General features: G+C 53.3%; 6 protein-coding genes across 6 annotated transcripts; 3 read left to right on the forward strand and 3 right to left on the reverse strand.

The window, feature by feature from the left end:
• Positions 1-534: 534 nt before the first annotated feature.
• PHYSODRAFT_498614 (hypothetical protein) lies at positions 535-1,815 on the reverse strand (the record flags this gene model as incomplete). Its single annotated transcript, XM_009529627.1, has 1 exon — positions 535-1,815. A coding segment is annotated over one exon (1,281 nt), but the record flags the coding sequence as incomplete, so codon positions are not given.
• A 4,335-nt stretch (positions 1,816-6,150) lies between these two features.
• PHYSODRAFT_382386 (hypothetical protein) lies at positions 6,151-6,342 on the forward strand (the record flags this gene model as incomplete). Its single annotated transcript, XM_009529628.1, has 1 exon — positions 6,151-6,342. A coding segment is annotated over one exon (192 nt), but the record flags the coding sequence as incomplete, so codon positions are not given.
• A 4,694-nt stretch (positions 6,343-11,036) lies between these two features.
• Positions 11,037-11,908, reverse strand: PHYSODRAFT_301342 (hypothetical protein; the record flags this gene model as incomplete). The annotated part of the gene is made up of 3 exons (XM_009529629.1): positions 11,037-11,416; positions 11,454-11,655; positions 11,693-11,908. The coding sequence occupies 3 exons, from the start codon at positions 11,906-11,908 to the stop codon at positions 11,037-11,039; spliced, it is 798 nt and encodes a 265-aa protein (XP_009527924.1).
• A 447-nt stretch (positions 11,909-12,355) lies between these two features.
• On the forward strand, positions 12,356-13,441 carry PHYSODRAFT_332599 (hypothetical protein; the record flags this gene model as incomplete). The annotated part of the gene is made up of 4 exons (XM_009529630.1): positions 12,356-12,714; positions 12,811-13,008; positions 13,102-13,287; positions 13,366-13,441. 4 exons carry the CDS (start codon positions 12,356-12,358, stop codon positions 13,439-13,441), a joined length of 819 nt encoding a protein of 272 aa, XP_009527925.1.
• A 409-nt stretch (positions 13,442-13,850) lies between these two features.
• Positions 13,851-15,336, reverse strand: PHYSODRAFT_315374 (hypothetical protein; the record flags this gene model as incomplete). The annotated part of the gene is made up of 3 exons (XM_009529631.1): positions 13,851-14,029; positions 14,052-15,018; positions 15,301-15,336. 3 exons carry the CDS (start codon positions 15,334-15,336, stop codon positions 13,851-13,853), a joined length of 1,182 nt encoding a protein of 393 aa, XP_009527926.1.
• A 1,129-nt stretch (positions 15,337-16,465) lies between these two features.
• PHYSODRAFT_301345 (hypothetical protein) lies at positions 16,466-17,689 on the forward strand (the record flags this gene model as incomplete). Its single annotated transcript, XM_009529632.1, has 2 exons — positions 16,466-16,921; positions 16,946-17,689. The coding sequence occupies 2 exons, from the start codon at positions 16,466-16,468 to the stop codon at positions 17,687-17,689; spliced, it is 1,200 nt and encodes a 399-aa protein (XP_009527927.1).
• Positions 17,690-17,989: the final 300 nt, after the last annotated feature.

A 17,989-nucleotide genomic window follows, 5' to 3' on the forward strand; every position in this document is an offset into this window, starting at 1 on the left:
CTTTTTGTCGGTACTTGCCGGATCCATACGCGGACTTCTTGTGTTGGTTCTTCGCCCGATCCAAGGCACGCAGGACTTCTTTCAACTCGTCACCATCCGGCAGTCGGAGCAATGTCAGCCGATCCGCCAGATCCTGATCGCCCAGAGTCTCAATGAAATGGTCCACATGCTCGCGCTTCTCCTTGGATCCACCGTCTTTGATCTTGAGTCGAGCACGGAGTCCGGTGACGTTAAGTCGGTAGAGATAATCCAGCGGAGTCTCGTCCGAACGCTTGCGAGCATGATAATACTGGCGGGCGACGGAGATCCCCAATCCACAGTATTGGGTCTGGAAGCTGCGTAGGAGATCCGACCACATATTGCGTGTGGATCGAGGTAGCTGGCGGTACCAGTTCCGCGCCGATCCAGACAGCAGATCCGCGAACGTCAGGCATTTCTCTTCGTCAGGTGCTTGATCGCGGAGGAATGCAGACTTCACCTTACTGACCCAAGCTCTCGCTCGATCCTCGTCTTGGTCCTTGCCAGAGAACTCCTTCAGATCCGAGACGCCGAGATCCGGACTCGTTGGATCAGGGCTGAACCTGTGGATCCGGTCGCGGTGGTGGCTACTGTAGCGCGCGCTGGGGCCGGGAAGTCAATGTCGTCAGGGTCGGACTCCCAGTGTGGGTCCGGATTCGATGATCCAGTGGACTCCATCTCGACATCTTGGGAATCGTGATTCTGAACCGCCCTCGGTGTCATGGCTGGGGTTAAAGCTCCCTGCTCCTTCAATAACCTGTTCATAGCTGCCTGGAAGAACGACTCCAACCTGCTAGTCGACATGTCGGATCCTGATGTCGTCGCTGTTGGATCCACTGATGGAGCTGACTGCTTCTTGGATCGAGGCTGGGATCGGGGCTGAGGACTCGATTCGCGTTGGATCTGGGCTCGGGCGCGTAGCATCGAGGCTCCCGATGGTCCAAGTGACATGCGTCGCGGCTCCGAAGACGTGTCCGACCCAAGCTCTGCAGCCGACACATAAGGTGACGACGTCCGACCTCCTGTGGATCCATCTTGTAGTGATCTTGGATCCGGGATTGCGGGATCCGGCTTCGGCTGGATCTCGCCTACCATCACCTTCAGCCGGTTCAACAACATCTCCGTCGTGGCACGGAGTTGGATTGGATCGATCTCGTACATCACTGACGCGTCGAACGCTCCAGCCACGAGACCGGCATCCCTCAGCAGCTGCATCAGGCGTTCCATCTCGGGCAAGATTCTTGGACGCTTAACAGCTGCCGGAAGTGTCAGGGGTCCCTGCAGGGCTCCTATCTGCTTCACACCAAACTTCTGCATAATTGGATCCACTGTCAGAAAGCTGCGTAGTTGCTTCTCGCGATGACGGAGCCATGATGCCTCGGATCCATCCTGGGCCGGGGTTTCTGGATCTTCGTCCTCCAGATCCGGGGCCTTCATCTTCCTTCTCGTGGCGGTCTCCGTCGTCTGGGGCTTGTCTGGACGGAAGATGTAGGGTTCTTGTTTGACTGGAGAGTCAGCAAATGCATACCGGTCCTGGCCGGCCTTGGTTTGTTTTGTTAGTGGATCTTGACTTTCGTCACGATCCACCGGGGTCCCCGAAGGGACGTGTGGAGGAGGTTGAGGTTTCTCTTCTGGATCCATGTCTGGATCCACCTCGGTTCCGCCGACAGAGGTCCTCCTTGCACTCTGCCGATCCGTGGATCTTGTTTCATTCAGCAGCGTCGTCGTCGATCCCGACTCCGAAGACGCTTGATCTCCTTGTTCCTTCTTCACTCGAACTTCTTCGTGGGACTCACGTGCACTTGAAGGTAGTTCACTAGGAAGGTTTCGGATCTGGCCAATATATTACTCCAGTCTTACAACCAACACCAGCTCTACTACCGCTAACCTCTCTACGCCGTGTAAGGCCAATGTAGTTCCCGTTTCCAGGCGAGGGAGGAAGCGCTTGCGATGTACAAGGCATATTCAGTTCTGATTTATGCTTAAGTTCGTTCCTATCTCAAAGTCCTATCACCATGTGGATCCTATCATCCCATTTGTGCTTACCGACTCGATGGCCTCCCTTTATCTTCATTGCGTGTCAGCTGCTTGCCCGTCGAGTCGTGTCCACAGCTTCCTGATTACGCCTGAATTCAGAACCACGTTGGACCTTGGATCTTGCATCCTGGATCCACCTGAGTCCAGATCCAGATCCATCTCAGTCTGGATCCAGCGCAGATCCAGATCCATCTCAGTCTGGATCCAGTGCAGATCCAGATCCATGTCGGATCTGGATCCTGGATCCACCCGAGTCTAGATCCGGATCCACACGTTGGATCTGCGTCCTTTCACTGTCACTCTTCCGGATTTGTGCCGAGGTCCAGATCCGTCACTCGTCTCATCACTGCTATAACTCTTCTCCGGGAATTGCGCTTCTCCACATCACCTTGGCTCATATTATTGGTCAGATCTCATCCAATCAGATTCGCGTCAGCCTTCACGGCTGAGGCGTGTGACTCGCCTGCGTCATCCGGGCCCCTTGAGGCCGGAGACTCTTCCTAATTCGCTGAAAAGTGGGTGTCGAGGTCAACACAGTTCCTTCATTAGCTGTCGGCGACAAGGCTGACGCTACCTGCTCTTGCGCGCGTGCTCGCACGCGCCCAGGGCGCTCCGGGACAGCGGCATTTGGCGCTGTCTCGAGTAGGGAGTCGCGCGCACCTGTCGGTGCGTGCGTAGCGGCAACAGGGTCATCGCTCACTGTTCCGCTGTCGCGACCGAAGCGCACGAGAGTGCGCTTCTACCAATCGATGACCGGATCATGCCGTACAAGCCACGGCATGCCCAATACAATGTCAAACTTATCGTCCAGATCCAGGACGATAAAGGTCTCGACAAACTCTTGATCTTGATCTTCATACGTGAAGCGCACGCGTACCATGCGCTTCTCGGTCTTCTCGACGGCACCCGTTGCCAGTCGTACCTCCAACATACTTCGAGGTATCTTTAAATCCTGGAAGTCAAGCCTTGATAAACTTCGCAGTCGAACAAAGTTCTTCGACGCGCCAGAATCTACCAAAGCACGGAAAGAGCCGCTTGCTCTCATCGAGTTCACGTTCAGGATGACAAGTTCAGGCTTGTCATCTTGGTTCTTGTAGTGAGAATGAATCTCACTGGGGGCTGCAGTCCTCAGTGTCGCGTGTCCAAGGTCGACACGCGGGACTGCATTACCAGTAGGGCGCCCCGCGCCTACTGGCGTCCAGCGTTTTTTGTTTGGTTGCGACGGTGCCCGGCACTGCCGCGATAGCCACTCTGCTGGTGCACGGGGGCCGTGCACTCCCGCGCAAAGTGACCGACTCTACCGCAACGGTAGCATCGCACATTGTTTCTATGTGACTGCTGGGGTCCAGCAGTTGCAGCACTCGAGAGGTCCATGGGTTCTGGGCCTCCCGTCCTCACTACCAGGCGTGGCTGTGGCCTCGGCACATGAGCGTGCAGCTAAGCCTGCCGCAGGCTGAACTCCTCCTGTATTGCAAGAGTAATTGCAGCTTCGAAAGTTGCACGTCCGCCAAGGCATGACATGGCGAACGCAACCTTCGCCAACTGGTCGACGATACGTCGAGCCGCAATGGCAGTGTCGAGTTCGACAAGCCAACGGAGGAGAGGTTCACCCTCTCTTCCGACATAGTTGCTCACATTGAGCTTCAGCGATTACGCGCGTGGCATCGTCCCGGACGACACCGCGGTAGTAGTAGCAACATCTCGTTGCTCCTTCAGGATGAAACCCAGAGCAACACCGTGTTGCTCCGTCGGCGTTAGCGCACGCAGCATCGTAGCTACAGTCGCCTCACCAATGACTGTTGACAGTCGTTGGAGGGCCTCCCACTCTGGATCCGACAGGTGGGGACAGTCAGCGCGTGCAACGTGAGTTGCAGGCGTAGTGGAGCTTTCCATGGGCACCTCTGTATCCATGGGAAGGTTCTCAGCTCCGCGTTCGTGCGGTGACGTACGAACTCAGGTAGTCGGTCGTTGGACGGACTACAAAGTGCTACCAGGTGTAATTGGCCTACTTTGGCCCACTACTTTAGCTTACACGTGTGCGCGTGTATGTGAGGAAGCGTAGCTTAGTTTAAATTAGAGTTAATTATACTCGGACCTCCGAGTATAGATCAATCTAAATAAACGATCCAAATAATGTGTTTGGGTTAAAATGAGAACTGCTATTTTTGTTTTATGTTTCTGAATTCCTCTAAATGTAATATTTTAAACTAGGAATCTGCCAACGGCTGGTTGGCAGAATTCCAATGCTATGCATGTCGCTCATTGGCTAAAAGATGCTGCTTTCAGCCACTAGGAATCCTACGTCTCTATGGACCAGTCGTGGGGATCGTAAATGTATGTAGCCTTTGGTGTGTCTACACCAAGGACGAGAAAGTCTTTCGAACCTTTAACATACGTCGAGAGTTACAAGTGATTGTAGCCACTTGTATCAAATTATACTCGTACTTTGTATGGAGTTGATTGTTCCGCAAATTGTATGTTAAGAGATGACACATGGGTATTGAAAACCAGCCTTCCGCGTCACCAACCATCATCATGTTGCAGCGTGTTTAGACGCTGGCGCTTTGGACTTGTCAAGTCCGCGTGGGTATACGGAAAGACTACTGCCTGAGGGACTCACATGCAAGACAGAAGCCGAGCACTTATGCGTGGCACTCCGCACGGGGCCCCGCCGGAATGCGGGGCTCTGCTACTATTGTTTGTGTAGGGTTCACTTTTATATTATTTTTCAGATGGGTTTTGTAGCGACTCAACTTTTGATGGGGGGTTATTTACCTTTGTGCCCCACTTGTGCGTGTAACTCTGTTACAGACGTTGTGTACGACCACTGGGCGTGCTGCATCAGCGAGGCACATGGGCACGAACTCTACATTGATTGGATTCAGCACGCAGTTGGCAAGTGTCACTCACGAGATTTCTTCGCCTTTGAATGCAGGTGACCAACGCAGAAGGACTTCTGTGGCGAAGGTCGTGTTCCAGCTTCCATATTGACAGACTACTGGGACCGTGCTGTTGCAGTTGGGTACTTTTCTCTAGCGTCTAGTCTCAGCCTAACACAAAGGGGGTTGTTACCTACGAGGTTTTCTCCTCCTTAATCCCAAAGTACTCCGTGGGAAAGACTCGTGTCTTCATTGATCTCGTTGCTACTGCTTCCTACTCAACACCTCTGCCTGCGCATCGTGCCAGGTTATGAGCCCAAAGCTTTGAAGCTCTACGGACTTTTTTCGTGAGCCTTGAGAGAAGGAAGCATGTCGAGAACAAGTCCAGCGTCAAGTGCGCCAGTTGGTGCGTCGACCGGACAAGGCGGCGGGTCTTCGCAAGGCTTCGTGGTAGTGAACGTGCCTCCCAGTACTGTGGCTTCTACTGGGGTGTCGACGGTGAACCTGAGTGCAACGGCTCGTGCGATTGGAAGCGCTGCTGTTGGCAGAGTGAGTTGTGGTACTGGTGGATTTGTGAGTGCTGGTACTGGTGGATTTGTGAGTGCTGGTACCAGTGCAGCTACGAGTATCGGTATATCTGTGGGTGCTAGTGGATTGGCTGGTGTCATGAGTGGAGGATTTACGTTTCCAGGACTGGTTGGCAGCTATGGATTGGCTGGAAATCCATCTCCTACAGCGATGTCTGCGGCTTCGATGTGGTCGCCTCCTCCAGCGTATGGGTTGATGACTTCGCAATTGATGGCTCCTCCGCAGTATACAGGCAGCTGGTACGAGACGAAGATGGACAACAAGGCTCCTGTGATGCAAGGTAGCTTTGACTTGTATGCAGAAGAATTGAAGACGTTTCTGGTCAAATTTGGAGCTTGAGGGTGTTGTTGAAGATGCTGCGGCTGTGCGTGCGACTGTGAGTGATGCACAGTTTTGCAGAATGAACAATTTAGCTCGTGGTGCAATTCTCCGAGGTGTTCCGAAAGCAGACGCTGAGCTCATTCGTCACGAGCAGAGCGCCCAGGAAATGTGGACAGCTTTTGTGGACAAGCAGACCAAGAGAGAATACGCGAACTATATCTTCGCTCGACAGCGACTAGTGGCGAGCCCATTTACTCCTGATCGAAGTATGGATGACTGGCTACGAGAAATGCAGCTCTTACGTCAGGAGCTAGTGCACTATAAGCGAGGTGTTTCTGATGAGGAATTCGCAGAGATTATCTTGGGGAATGTGGTGCAAACGCATCGAGACGTCGTCCGTCAGTTCTCGCGGCATTATGACCCGGGGCATAAGAGTGCAACTTCTTCAGCTGCCCAAGTCATGAACGCTCTTCGCGCCGAGTCGGAACTTGATGCAAGGAGTGAAGAGCCGCATGGCAACGACATCTCGTCCGCCGAAGCTGGCAAGAAGCAGGGAAAGCAGCCTAGTCAGCAACCAGGCAAAAGGAAAAACGCGTAGTCGAGGTCGATACAAGGCCAAGGCTAATCCAGTCCGGAATGCAGGTGGTCCCAGAGGAAAACAAGGCGGCAAGAAGAATGAGAAAGAAGACAAACGAGAGTGCTGGAACTGCCATCAAACTGGGCACATTCAGACAAACTGCCCTCGTCCGAGACGCAACGATGACGAATCAGATTCACAGCTTCAGAACGCAAACGCTGGCAGAGTAAGGGCAATTCTGGAGCAAGTGGTGGAAGAAGTGGTGGTAACCAGAGAACAATTGACATGATTTCTCGTGGTGATTCTGACGTGAAGACAGTAGCTACACAGAATTCGATGAACACCAAATTGGAGTGGGTTTTTGATTCTGCTAGTGACTGTCATGTGTGTATTCACGAGGAGTTGCTTTCTGATGTGCGCCAAGATGATGGCCCACTAGTGTTCGACTGGGAAGGCAAGCCATCTCGGAACAGAGGTTGGTGAGGTGGAAATTCGAGTGAAGAATGAAAACCAGCCCGATGAAGCGGCAACGCTCTGTCTCTCGAGTGTGCTGCACACTCCAAGTGGAACAAACAACTTGCTTAGTCTGGACAAGTTGGAGCAAGCTGGCTGGGACTTTGTCAAGCCCGAGAACCACACAAGTGCTTGGCTTCGTAAAGGGAATCAACTGCTCAAGCTGGTAAAAACTCGCGGCCGATATCGATTGCAGTCCACGGTCATTCCGAAACAGCGGATTGACGCAGTGACGCGCGAGAATGAGCAAGCTCTTGTTCGATGACACGCTCGACTAGGACATCTGAATTTTGGAGCTCTGCAAGAAATGTCTAGAAATAAAACTGTGAAAGGCATGGATGTTGCAGGGAGTGGCTGTGTACCTCCGGATCATTGTTGGACGTGCGTGCAATCGCGGATGAAGCGAATGTCTTACAAGAAAGTGAAGACTTCACGATCCAAAAGGCCCTACCAGAAACTCATGTCCGACATGTGCTACGTCAATGAGCTGACCTACGATGGCTTCAAGCACTTTCAGCTCGTACAAGACGAAGCAACGCGTTATGTGTGGGGATTCCTGTTGAAAAGGAAAGACCAGTCTGACGATTTGGTGATCAAGTATGTCGCGTGGCTGCTGGCTCAAGGACACAGAATTGAAGTAATTGGGTCCGACAAGGGACGCGAACTCCTGAATAACAACTTGAAGGCATTTTTGAGAGCTCGTGGAATTGAGTGGACGTCAACGCAGCCCAGAGGAGAATGGGTTAGTGGAGCATATGAATGGGGTTGTATGTCTCGAATGAAGAGTTTGCTAACGATGGTGGACATGCCTATCCTTTTGTGGGGAGAGGCGTTCGCATTTGCTCTTGAGGTGCTGAATATTAGTCCGAGCAGTGCATTGGCGGGTGAAACTCCAAACACACGGCGCTTTGGTGAGCGACCAGAGCTTTCTAATTTGCGTACGTGGGGTTGTTTGGCTTTTGCTTTCACGCAAAAAGTGTAGCGCAAGAGTAAGCTGGAGAATCCAGGGAAGCCGTGCATTTTCCTAGGCTACGCAAAGAACTCTATCAGTTATCGTGTGCTGGATTTGCGTTCGGGCAATATTCAAGAGCTAAGGACGGTCGAGTTCGCGGAAGACTGGACGGTGGAGCGCAGCTACGTGGAGAAGCTTCTGCTCAACCGATTTTCACGCGGTAAATACAAGCTCCCGTCAAAGCTTCCATACGTTCGACTGGGTGATTTAACTGCACCGAGTGCTTCGATGTCTTTTGGCATGGCGTCGGAAGCTGAGCCCAGTGGAAAACGACATTGCAGTGAGGATCTTAGGGATCGTGACTCAAGTACTGTGGTCGATGCTCCGACCGCTGTTGGCGATCCTGCGTTGGCAAGCGTGCCTCCGAGCGGAACGTTGAGCGCGAATCCGTCGAGATCAGCAGAGGCTGAGGTTCGATCGTCGCGTGCGCGCGGACTACGCGAATGGAGATATCTGCGTGACCAACTGGATACTGATGGAGACGGTGGAGTTGGAGCTAACGGCGGCGTGGCCCTGTCTAACAGCAGTGGTTCAGCACCGAATGAGGTCGATGGGGATCTGTCTAACCGCAGAGTCTCTGTACCTTTAGCGAGTCCGCTAGCTCTCAGGAATTCAGATGGGGATCGCATGGAGATAAGTGACAGTGACTTTGATGATGATGATGATGAAGCCACTGAGACTGCAATTGGAAATGGAGAACCGATGCAAAATATTTCCCGCTTCGTGGGGGGAGATAGAGAGGATGATGATGAAGCAGCAAATAATCCAAGTGCATCGTTTCGAAGATCAACTCGTGTTCGGCAGCAGAATGTGAGGTTGCGTGACTACGAGGTTGATATCCCGGCAAGCCTTGTGATTCATGCCGTGAATGAGCTGCTCGAGCCGACCTCAGTGGAGGAAGCTCTGAGCGCCCCTGGTGCGAAAGAGTGGGTTGATGCTCTCGACACGGAGTACAAGGAGCTGCTGAGGAACCATGTTTGGGAGTTGGTGGACCGGCCTGATGGAGTTAAGATCCTGAAGAACAAGTGGGTCTTCGTTCGGAAAAGAAATGCACAAGGTGAAGTGTGCAGGTATCGGACGCGGATCACTATCAAGGGTTGCCAACAGGAGTATGGCATCAACTGCTGGGAGACATACGCTCCAGTAGCAAAGGCTGAGTCTGTGAGGTTTATCCTCCTCCTAGCATTGGAGCTGGGTCTGTTGTGCCGCCAAGTGGACTTTGTAACTGCATTTCTAAATGGACCGCTGGATGGTGTCGACATCTACATGGAGCAACCGGACTACTTCAATGACGGTACAGGTCGCGTGTGCAAGCTCAAGCAGAGTGTGTATGGCTTGAGGCAAGCGCCACGGATCTGGTACAAGATGCTCGACAAGTACCTGCGGAAGTGTGGTTTCAAACGCACGAAGATGGACGCTGGTGTATATGTGAGGACAGTGGGAGAGAACAAAGTGTGACTGTCTACGTTGACGATCTTCTGATTGTTGGTACTGAGACCGACATTGAGATGGTGCTGGGTGAGCTCAGCAGTGAATTTAAGATTAAGGATCTCGGTGAGGTGAAGCATTTGCTAGGAATGGAGATCACGTATGTGGCCGGGGTTCGTGTTGATGATTTCACAGAAGGGCTACACGGAAAAGATTCTTGCTCGCTGCAAGATGGTCAAGTGCAAGCCTGTTCCTACGCCTCAAGTGAAGGGTAAATTTCCTATGCCTGGAGACCCGGAGCGCGAACCTGTCTGTACCAATCCGGATCCAGAGGTCGACTACCGACCGATTGTTGGCTCTCTACAATATCTGGTGCAGTGCACACGCCCAGATACAGCCAACGCGGTACGAACACTGGGGAAGTACCTCAATTGCTTTACTCGAGAGCATCATGTGTTAGCGAAGAGGGTGCTGCGTTATCTACGAGGGACGTCGGACTACGGCCTCTAGTGGACGAAGAAGAAGAAGACCACAGAGCAGAGGATGCAGATCGATGCGTATGTAGATGCGTGGAGACCTACGAAGCCGGAAGTACAGATCGTGGCTTTTGCGGACGCTGATCTAGGAAATGAGAAGGATGATCGCCGTTCAATTACTGGATACGTGCTGCAAATGGAGGGATGTACGTACGCGTACTCGAGCCACAAGCAGCGGCTGATCACGGACGATACGTGCAGTTCTGAGTTTGTAGCTGCTGCAGAGTGTTCTACAATGATCAAGTGGACACTCAATCTGTGCAAAGAGCTTGGACTGTGTCGCAAGCAGACAGTTTTGTATGATGACAATCAAGCAGCAATTGCTGTCATCAAAGCAAACACCGGAGACTTCAAGGTGAAGGGCGTTGATCTCAAGTATCACAAGATTCGTGACTACTATGAGAAGGGTGAATTTGCTTTGGAGTACTGCCCATCTGAGGAAATGCTGGCAGATTTTGACGAAACCGCTTGGCCCCACGCAGTTCAGAAGACTGCGACAGCTTTTGAACGTTGAACCAATGTCTGACAAGCGACCTGTGTCTGGCAAGCGCAAGCGTGTGAGGACTGATGAAGAAGGTCGAGATTGAAAGGCAAGGATGGTCACCAGCAACACGAAGTGGGAGTGACAGACTACTGGGACCGTGCTGTTGCAGTTGGGTACTTTTCTCTAGCGTCTAGTCTCAGCATAACACAAAGGGGGTTGTCACCTACGAGGTTTTCTCCTCCTTAATCCCAAAGTACTCCGTAGGAAAGACTCGTGTCTTCATTGATCTTGTTGCTACTGCTTCCTACTCAACAACTCTGCCTGCGCATCGTGCCATTCAAATGGACAATTGACATTTTGTCTTACCACACTGACCCAACTAGCCTGGATGTTGTTACAATTTGCGTCCACTGGCATGCGAATTGGACCCGTTGCGTGAAAAGTTGCTTCCTATGCAGCTCACTCACGTACGGCGCCCATCGGTCATAAGTCACGTCGATCACCCACCTCTGTAAGCTTCACGCAGTACCCGCTGTGGTCGATCCACTCGACGTCGTCAGCGCGTTCGACGGCGCGATACCGATCGTTTGCTTCTGAACTGGCGACGATAATTGTGAACGTGACGGAGCGCTAGCCGGTCGACTCAGTTGTCGGATATCGCTGCGTAAGTTGAGTGTGACTTCTGGCCTGGAATGTTTACCACCATTACGCGGCACTCGTCTCCGAGGTCCTGAAGCACTTGAGTGTTCACAGCGTGACGTTGGCGCTGACTCCAGTTGGGAGGCGTGACGACGAGAGGCCACGGGTTGATATCTGAGTGCGCCACCATGTTATCCGCGTCGAGGAGAGAGCACTGCATCCGAGTCATGAGACGGATATACGTGAACGACAATTCGTCCTGCGCCATACACTCGGGAGGAGCTGCGCGATGCACTGTCCAGCCGAGTACGTGTCCGACGGAAGGAGCTCTTTCGGCGGGGATGCCTCGGGTTCGATGCGCCACGGCGTCAAATTCTGCTTGGTCTCAAACACGTAGCGGGACGTTTTGCTCGCTTCATACACGCTCTGTGGGCCATTCTTAGCAACTGGAGGCGGCACACTGCCTCAGCCATAAGCGACAAAGAGTGCTCGGACTGCTGCAGTTTCAGTAGAAGGCGAAGGTTCTCGCTTCGAAGTGCGTCGTTCTCGAGCGCTAACTGGCGGAACGCGTGGGGGAGCTCAGCGTGGATCGATGCAATGCCTTCTCTTCTTGGAGGATCTTGCTACTGCGCTGTTCAAAGCACTCAGTCGTCGCTGGACCTCGGTCTCCAAGCGTTCTCGCTCGCTGCGCAGATGTAGTAGCTCGTTCTTCTTGCGTGCGCGGAACCGCAGCGAGTTGTTGATGCGCTTCTGCCGCCTCCACTCGTCGCGCACTTGAGTCGTCCAGTGCTCCGTTGTCTGCGCGGCCCAGCTTTCAAGGTGCACGACCGAGTCGACGTCGCTCACGGCGGTGGACGGACAACTCGGCGACGCCATGACGCTACAATATTGTGGTGTGCAAGAGCTTGTCTGCCGTGCGAGATACCGTACGCCTCTCGGGCCTTGTGGCTGATGAGTATTCGCGGCGGATGAGTATCGGACTTTCGCGTTGGTCGTCAAGACGAGACCCGAGCCACCGACAACGTGTCGAGGATGAAGACTCGCTTCCTCTTAGTGCGGAATTTCGCTCCAACCACGTGAAGCTTCCTCGCCTGCCGGTACCGGTGAGAACCATGAGACGCAACCACCTCTACCGACCGTACTGTATTAACGCACAGTGTAGAGTCGACGAGATCTGCTAGCGTCTCTCGTCACCATATGTGATCGTTATCCGGGCTGGTGTGGACAAGACAAGAACTGTCTTACTCATTCCCGCCGTGATCACCGTCGAAACGAACTGACCAGAAATCGAGGCGAGTTGAGTAGACTTGAGTCGTCCACGCCATGACAGGAGCGCTTAGCTGTGGCCAGGCCAACGCCCTCACGATGAACACCAACGACCCGCTCGCGCTGCTCCAAAGCTGGGCCGCAGAGACGACCGACGACTGGACCAAGGAGGTGCAGAAGGAGGTGAGGCGCCAGAAGCGCATCCAGACCTTTCTTCGCCTCCGCGCGCGCAAGAAACAAGAGCTGGCTGAGCTGCGGTATGAACGCGATCGGCTGGAGACCGAGGTCCAGCCACGTTTTGCCGCGATGGAGATCGTGGCGAATCAAGAGCGGACGGCTGAAGTCGACATGAGCGACGCAGTCCGTCGCCTTGCACTCGAGTGTGGTAACTTCCGCGCGGAAACCCTCGAGCTCCAGTAGAGCCTTCTGCAGTATAAACGCCTTGTGTCGCTATTGGGTGGAAATCTGGACGCCGTTGTCCCGATCCGGGCCGTCGACTGTGGTTACTTGAGCGTTCGCGACGCGAGCATGATCTCGCACTGGGTTTCCTGCGCTGTCCAAGACGAGCCAGGGTGGCGGGTGTGTTTCTCTCGCCGCGAGCCGTCGTTCTACTTCCACCCGTTCTCACGACCGGAGTTCGAGTCAAGCTTTGAAGTCTGCGACAGAATGTTGGCCGTGAATTTGCCGTGCTCGTCGATCCAAGGTTCATTGTTCGGCTGGACTGTACGACACGCGCCTTGAGCTCGTCGAGAGGACAACTCGAGCCTTGTTCACGCTAGGTTTACGACGCGCGTAGGCTGCAGTCTCGATGGCGCGGACGCTTTCATGACTTCGGTGCCTGTCGATGCTGCTAGTGTGCTTATCATCCCGCCGGACGGAAGTCACCCGCCGCGAGATCTCGTCAGCATGCAGGTGCTGCAGGAGTTTGACAAAAATCGCTTTGTCATGGTTTGCAACATTCCAGGCCAAGTTCACACCCGCTTTTCCAGGTAGCTCGCCGACTACCATTGACCGACAAGAACGGGAGGCGTTCAGTCACTTACTCGATGGTTGTTGCTGATACCGAGGCTCACCGACGAAATCGAGCGATTGAAGTGCCACATCCGGACGTTCAGTGGGCCCACGGGGCCGGGGTGTGCATGAAGTTCACGGAAGTGAATGATACTACGATCGACGTTAGCAGCGACTATTGGGCTGGATGTGAGGACCCCGAGCATGCCAAACACTATTGTGTATTGTGGGGAGAGTACGTGTGTCAGTGGTTACAGTTCGTAGCGCCGCCGAATCTACTCGAGTCCAGATGAAGACGTTGCAAGAATTGCGTCTTGACCTCTCCACGCTGGACGAGGACATACATATTTTTAAATCTAAGAAAATGTTTGATAACATACATAATTTTATAATGCAATGCTTGTGGCGAATGACACGAAAGTCTTTTGACGAATTCAGGTTCGATTTACATGTTCCTAGCTAAACATGGTCATGTAAATATTTGCGAAGACGGAAGATCGAGCCAAGAACTAAAATTTAAAATTTACTGCATGTACTACGTTCAGCAAAACTTGAGCAAATTTGATGAGAGAGTGAGCTGCTCCCACCTTGTGACGATGCGGCCAAACATCGTAATGTGACCGAGCGCTTCCTGGTTGCTTTTGAAGCAGCCTAAGCTGTTGAAGACAGCGTCCACTGCTCCGCCGTCTGCTTCGATCAACGTCAGCGAGTACCCCCCCCCTCTCATCGGTGACCCAGATACAGTATTGGGCCGCGGGGTCAGCGTCACGACTACGAGCATTCGCCTCTGAGTCTGCAACCACATAGTAAAACTTGTACACGCGCTGTCCGTCGATCAGATCGAAATTGGATCGCTTGACCAGACACATGTAGCGGTAGTTGGCCGCTCCTCCCGAGTAGTAGCGAACGATCACGGAGGAGGCGTCGTCGAGAGTCTGCAGCGTCTGGATAGAGATGTCCATGTTCAGTCCCTGATCCTTCGACGTAGGCATGATGGGCCATTTGCTGGTACCGTCCTCCCTGCACATGCCGTGAAGTACCGTGTCAATGGAGCGTTCAATTCTTCTGGAGCAGCGCACGTGATCGATGATCCAGTCATTCCCTTGGACTGCAGCACCATGGTAAATGTTCCAGCCGAGGAATGTTCCAGCACAGACCAAGCTCGATTCGCGAGCGGATGAGTTGGTGTCGTGACGGCTCAGAACCGCGTTGAATTCTTGCCGAGAGAACGGATGGAAGAAGAAGGACGGGTCTCCGCTTGGGAAATCCACGCGACGGCCAGCTTGCTCGGTAATTACCTGCCATTGCGAGTTGATGCAGCGGACTGTGACGGCACTGGGCTCCTCGATTGGTTCAATGGCCCTTGAGTGACGCTCGTGGGCTGCGGCCCTTTGGATGACTTGTAGGTACTTGAGGTGGCGTGAGAGCTCCTGTCGAAGCGCGACGTTCTCGTCACGTAGCCCTCCATGCTCCAGAACAAGTCGCTGCAACTCGCGCTGAAGTGGCGGCAGGTTTTCCGTGTCGAGGCCCCTCCGTCGCAGCTCCACAAGGCGTTGTTCGAGCAACTGCTCGAGTTGTTGGTGCTCCTCCAGCATACTCTTCTTCTCAGCCGCTCGTTTGTTGCGGAATCGTGACATGCGAGCGCAATGGAGTTGCAACTTGCGCATGTCCTTGAGCTCTTGCGGCCACTTTCGCACCGTGCCGCGAGACTGCACAGAGTCCAGCGCCGGTAGTATCAGTGGCGGGTCAGCAGAGTTCATTACGCAGTGGGACTGTGGGAATGAGTTAGCGTAAATTTGACAATGAGTGATCCCTGCGTCACGCAGTGCGTGGCCTCCGCGGTGCGATGATGGCAGAGGTTCCTTCAATTCATCCGCGATGAGTGGCTCAACTTCTAGCCTCACGCCACGCGTTACATAACGATGCCGCGCAAAAGCAGGAGGTGGTCGAGGGCACGGTAACCTATCGTTGTGGTCGGATACAGAACGGACCTGATCTGTGGTCGGGTTTCTTGCATTCTTTGGCATTCTGGGGGATGCACCCCCAGACCCCCGCATAAAGAAAACTAACTCGAGTTGCGGCAACGTGTCCGCTCGCTGGAATGTTCGGCGCTGGGCCCGCCTCCGCAAAAACCGCGCGGGTTTGCTGCGGCCCCTCGGTACAGTAGAATCTCAAATGGGTCGTATACAGAACGGACCTAGCATTTTATATGAGTTTTTGTATGCTTTTGGTCAGATGAAAACACATGTTCTAGCGGAAGCGAGGTCGCGTAAAACAAGTTTGTCAGCGCTCTATCAGACTCTTAGCACTACACGATTTTGCTATGATACACTTGTCGAAGACTGAGGTCGTTCCAACCGAGATTAGCTACTCGCTATTGAAGGTGATCTTCGTTAAATACTTTAGCAAGTCCGAATAGCTTAGCTCGGGGCGTAGGATTGATCTAATCGGTAGTTTGGCGCTATATCGGAAATTTCACAATAGACCTGGGAAAATGCTCAATGACTTCGCAACCACCCAGCACGCTGTACTTGTCGGTCAAACTGGACACTTCTGGCCTTACTTGGCGCTGGTCTCGACGAGTCCACTTGTGTACTTAATTAAGTAGCCTGGTTAACTAACAAACGACATGCCTGCATACAGTGGAGCTCGAGCGCCCCGCGGAGAAGCAGTCGACAGTTGCCTGGTTAATTCAGCTCAATGAAGCCCAGCCTGCGTGGCGTGCGTCTGCTGCTAGCCTGTCGCGAGCTTCGATGCGAAGACGCGTGACCGCAAGCGTTGCGGTCCTCATCCGCAGCATGTTCCGCATCCGTCGCGACATCGAAGGAGTAGGTGCAGGAGGGATGCTAATGACGCGACAGTGTTTAGCATCTTAAATAAGTGAGCCTAAATAGTCTACCCGAAGAGATTAAGCGACCTTGTGTGTGCCATGCACTCGATTAGAACCGAGTATGGTCGTAAAATACTGAGTGACTTCGGAAATATCAAATCTCCGTTGCTTTGTTGCTTTCCCCACCATTTCACTTTGCAACGAACCAAATCACTGAGTGGGCACAAATACAACAACGAATTTCGCAATAGATCACCTACTCGGTTTGAGTTCTATTCTGAATTAATTAATCGAGGCTACTGTAGCAGTACTGTACCCGGGCAGCAATGGTCGACGAAAAAGCCTGGGTCTGGCTTCACGAATGGGCCGAGTCGACGACGCGAGCTTGGACGAAGCAAGCCAAGGCAGAGGTGAGGAGGCAGAGCCGATGCCAGAGTATGGTAAGGTTGCGGATCGCGAAGAAGGACGAGTCACTGCATATGCGCCGAGAGCGAGAGCGTCATGAAGAGCAAGTCAAGAGCCACTTGGCCGTCCTGAACCGCTCCAGTTTAGATCAAGATCAAGACATCGGCACCTCAAGCAAGCGCGAGCTCCGCTGCGCAGTCCACCGACTGGTCCTCGAGAGCGACACACTGCGGACCGAGAACGCGGAACTTCAGGAGAAACTTCAGCAACAGCAACACTTCCAGTTTCTGGTTCACGACATTGCGGTGGACGTCAGTGCGAGATCAGAAGATGACTGGAGTCTCAGCGTCCAGAATATCGACACGGCCAGCAAGGAGGTGTGAAGGAGACGAAGGCTGGAGGACGGCTGGAGGGTGGAGTTCCCTAACGGGGAGCCCTCCTTCTACTTCCATCCGTTTACCTTGTCCGAGCATCAAGGCGCAGTGGCATCCTGTGAATATCAAGCCGCTCAAGGCTCTCAGAACATGCCTGTGACTGGGCAGTTGTTCGGCTGGACAGTGCACCGCGCCCCTCTTTCGCGTACGACAGGAGACGCCTCACTCCACGGCCGAATCAGGCTCACTGCACGCGTTGCGTGCTCGCTTGCTGTCGCGGATGAGGTGATTGCAGGGAGAGACCTCAACTCCTGGCCCCTCGTGTTCACGCCGCAGAACTGGAGCCTTGCTCAGCGGTCCAACGTGAGCACACAAGTTCTTCAGTCGTTCGACAGAGACTCCCACGTCATGATGTTCAGCATTCCTGGCCCAGTCCACACTCGCTATTTTCTGCTCGCTCAACGACGAGAAGAGGTGGAGTTCAACGGAAAGCGCTCGTTCACGCTGATCCTCACGATCAGCGATTCATGGCGCAATGCCAAAAGCCGAGCAGCTGAAGAATCTCAGCCGTATGTCCAGTGGATCCGTGAAGGCAGCGCGTGGGCAAAGTTCTCTGAAGTGGACCAAACTATGATCGACGTCACGTGCGATATCTGCGCGCAGTTTGACAGCGAGCTGCATGCGCAACAAGTTTTCACTCGCTGGATCGAGTTCGTCTGCGTCTGGTCTCGGGGGATTATGCAGTCGAAATTGATGGGGTCGAGGAAATGAAATGGGTATCTGCGGGCGATAAGGTGCTGAGCAGCATGTACTCGAATCGATAGGAGAGAGGACCGCGACCTTTGTGCATGCGTAGAGCTCAGATTGGTAGGAACCTCCCGAGTCGAGTCACTACATAAAGCCTCGAGTATCCACCTGCAATTTGGTCCTTTTGGCGAGTTGTACCACCGCTTTGACGATAAGAATTTGTCATCCTGACCGCCATACGTTTAGGTTACGGTGTTCAACGAGATCAACGGAGATTTGAGATTGTCCCGTTCAAGCAATTGAGCGTTGGAAAAACTGTACACG

The sequence above is a fragment of the Phytophthora sojae genome (genome assembly GCF_000149755.1).
Source record: "Phytophthora sojae unplaced genomic scaffold PHYSOscaffold_4, whole genome shotgun sequence".
NCBI classification, from domain to species: Eukaryota; Oomycota; class Peronosporomycetes; order Peronosporales; family Peronosporaceae; genus Phytophthora; species Phytophthora sojae.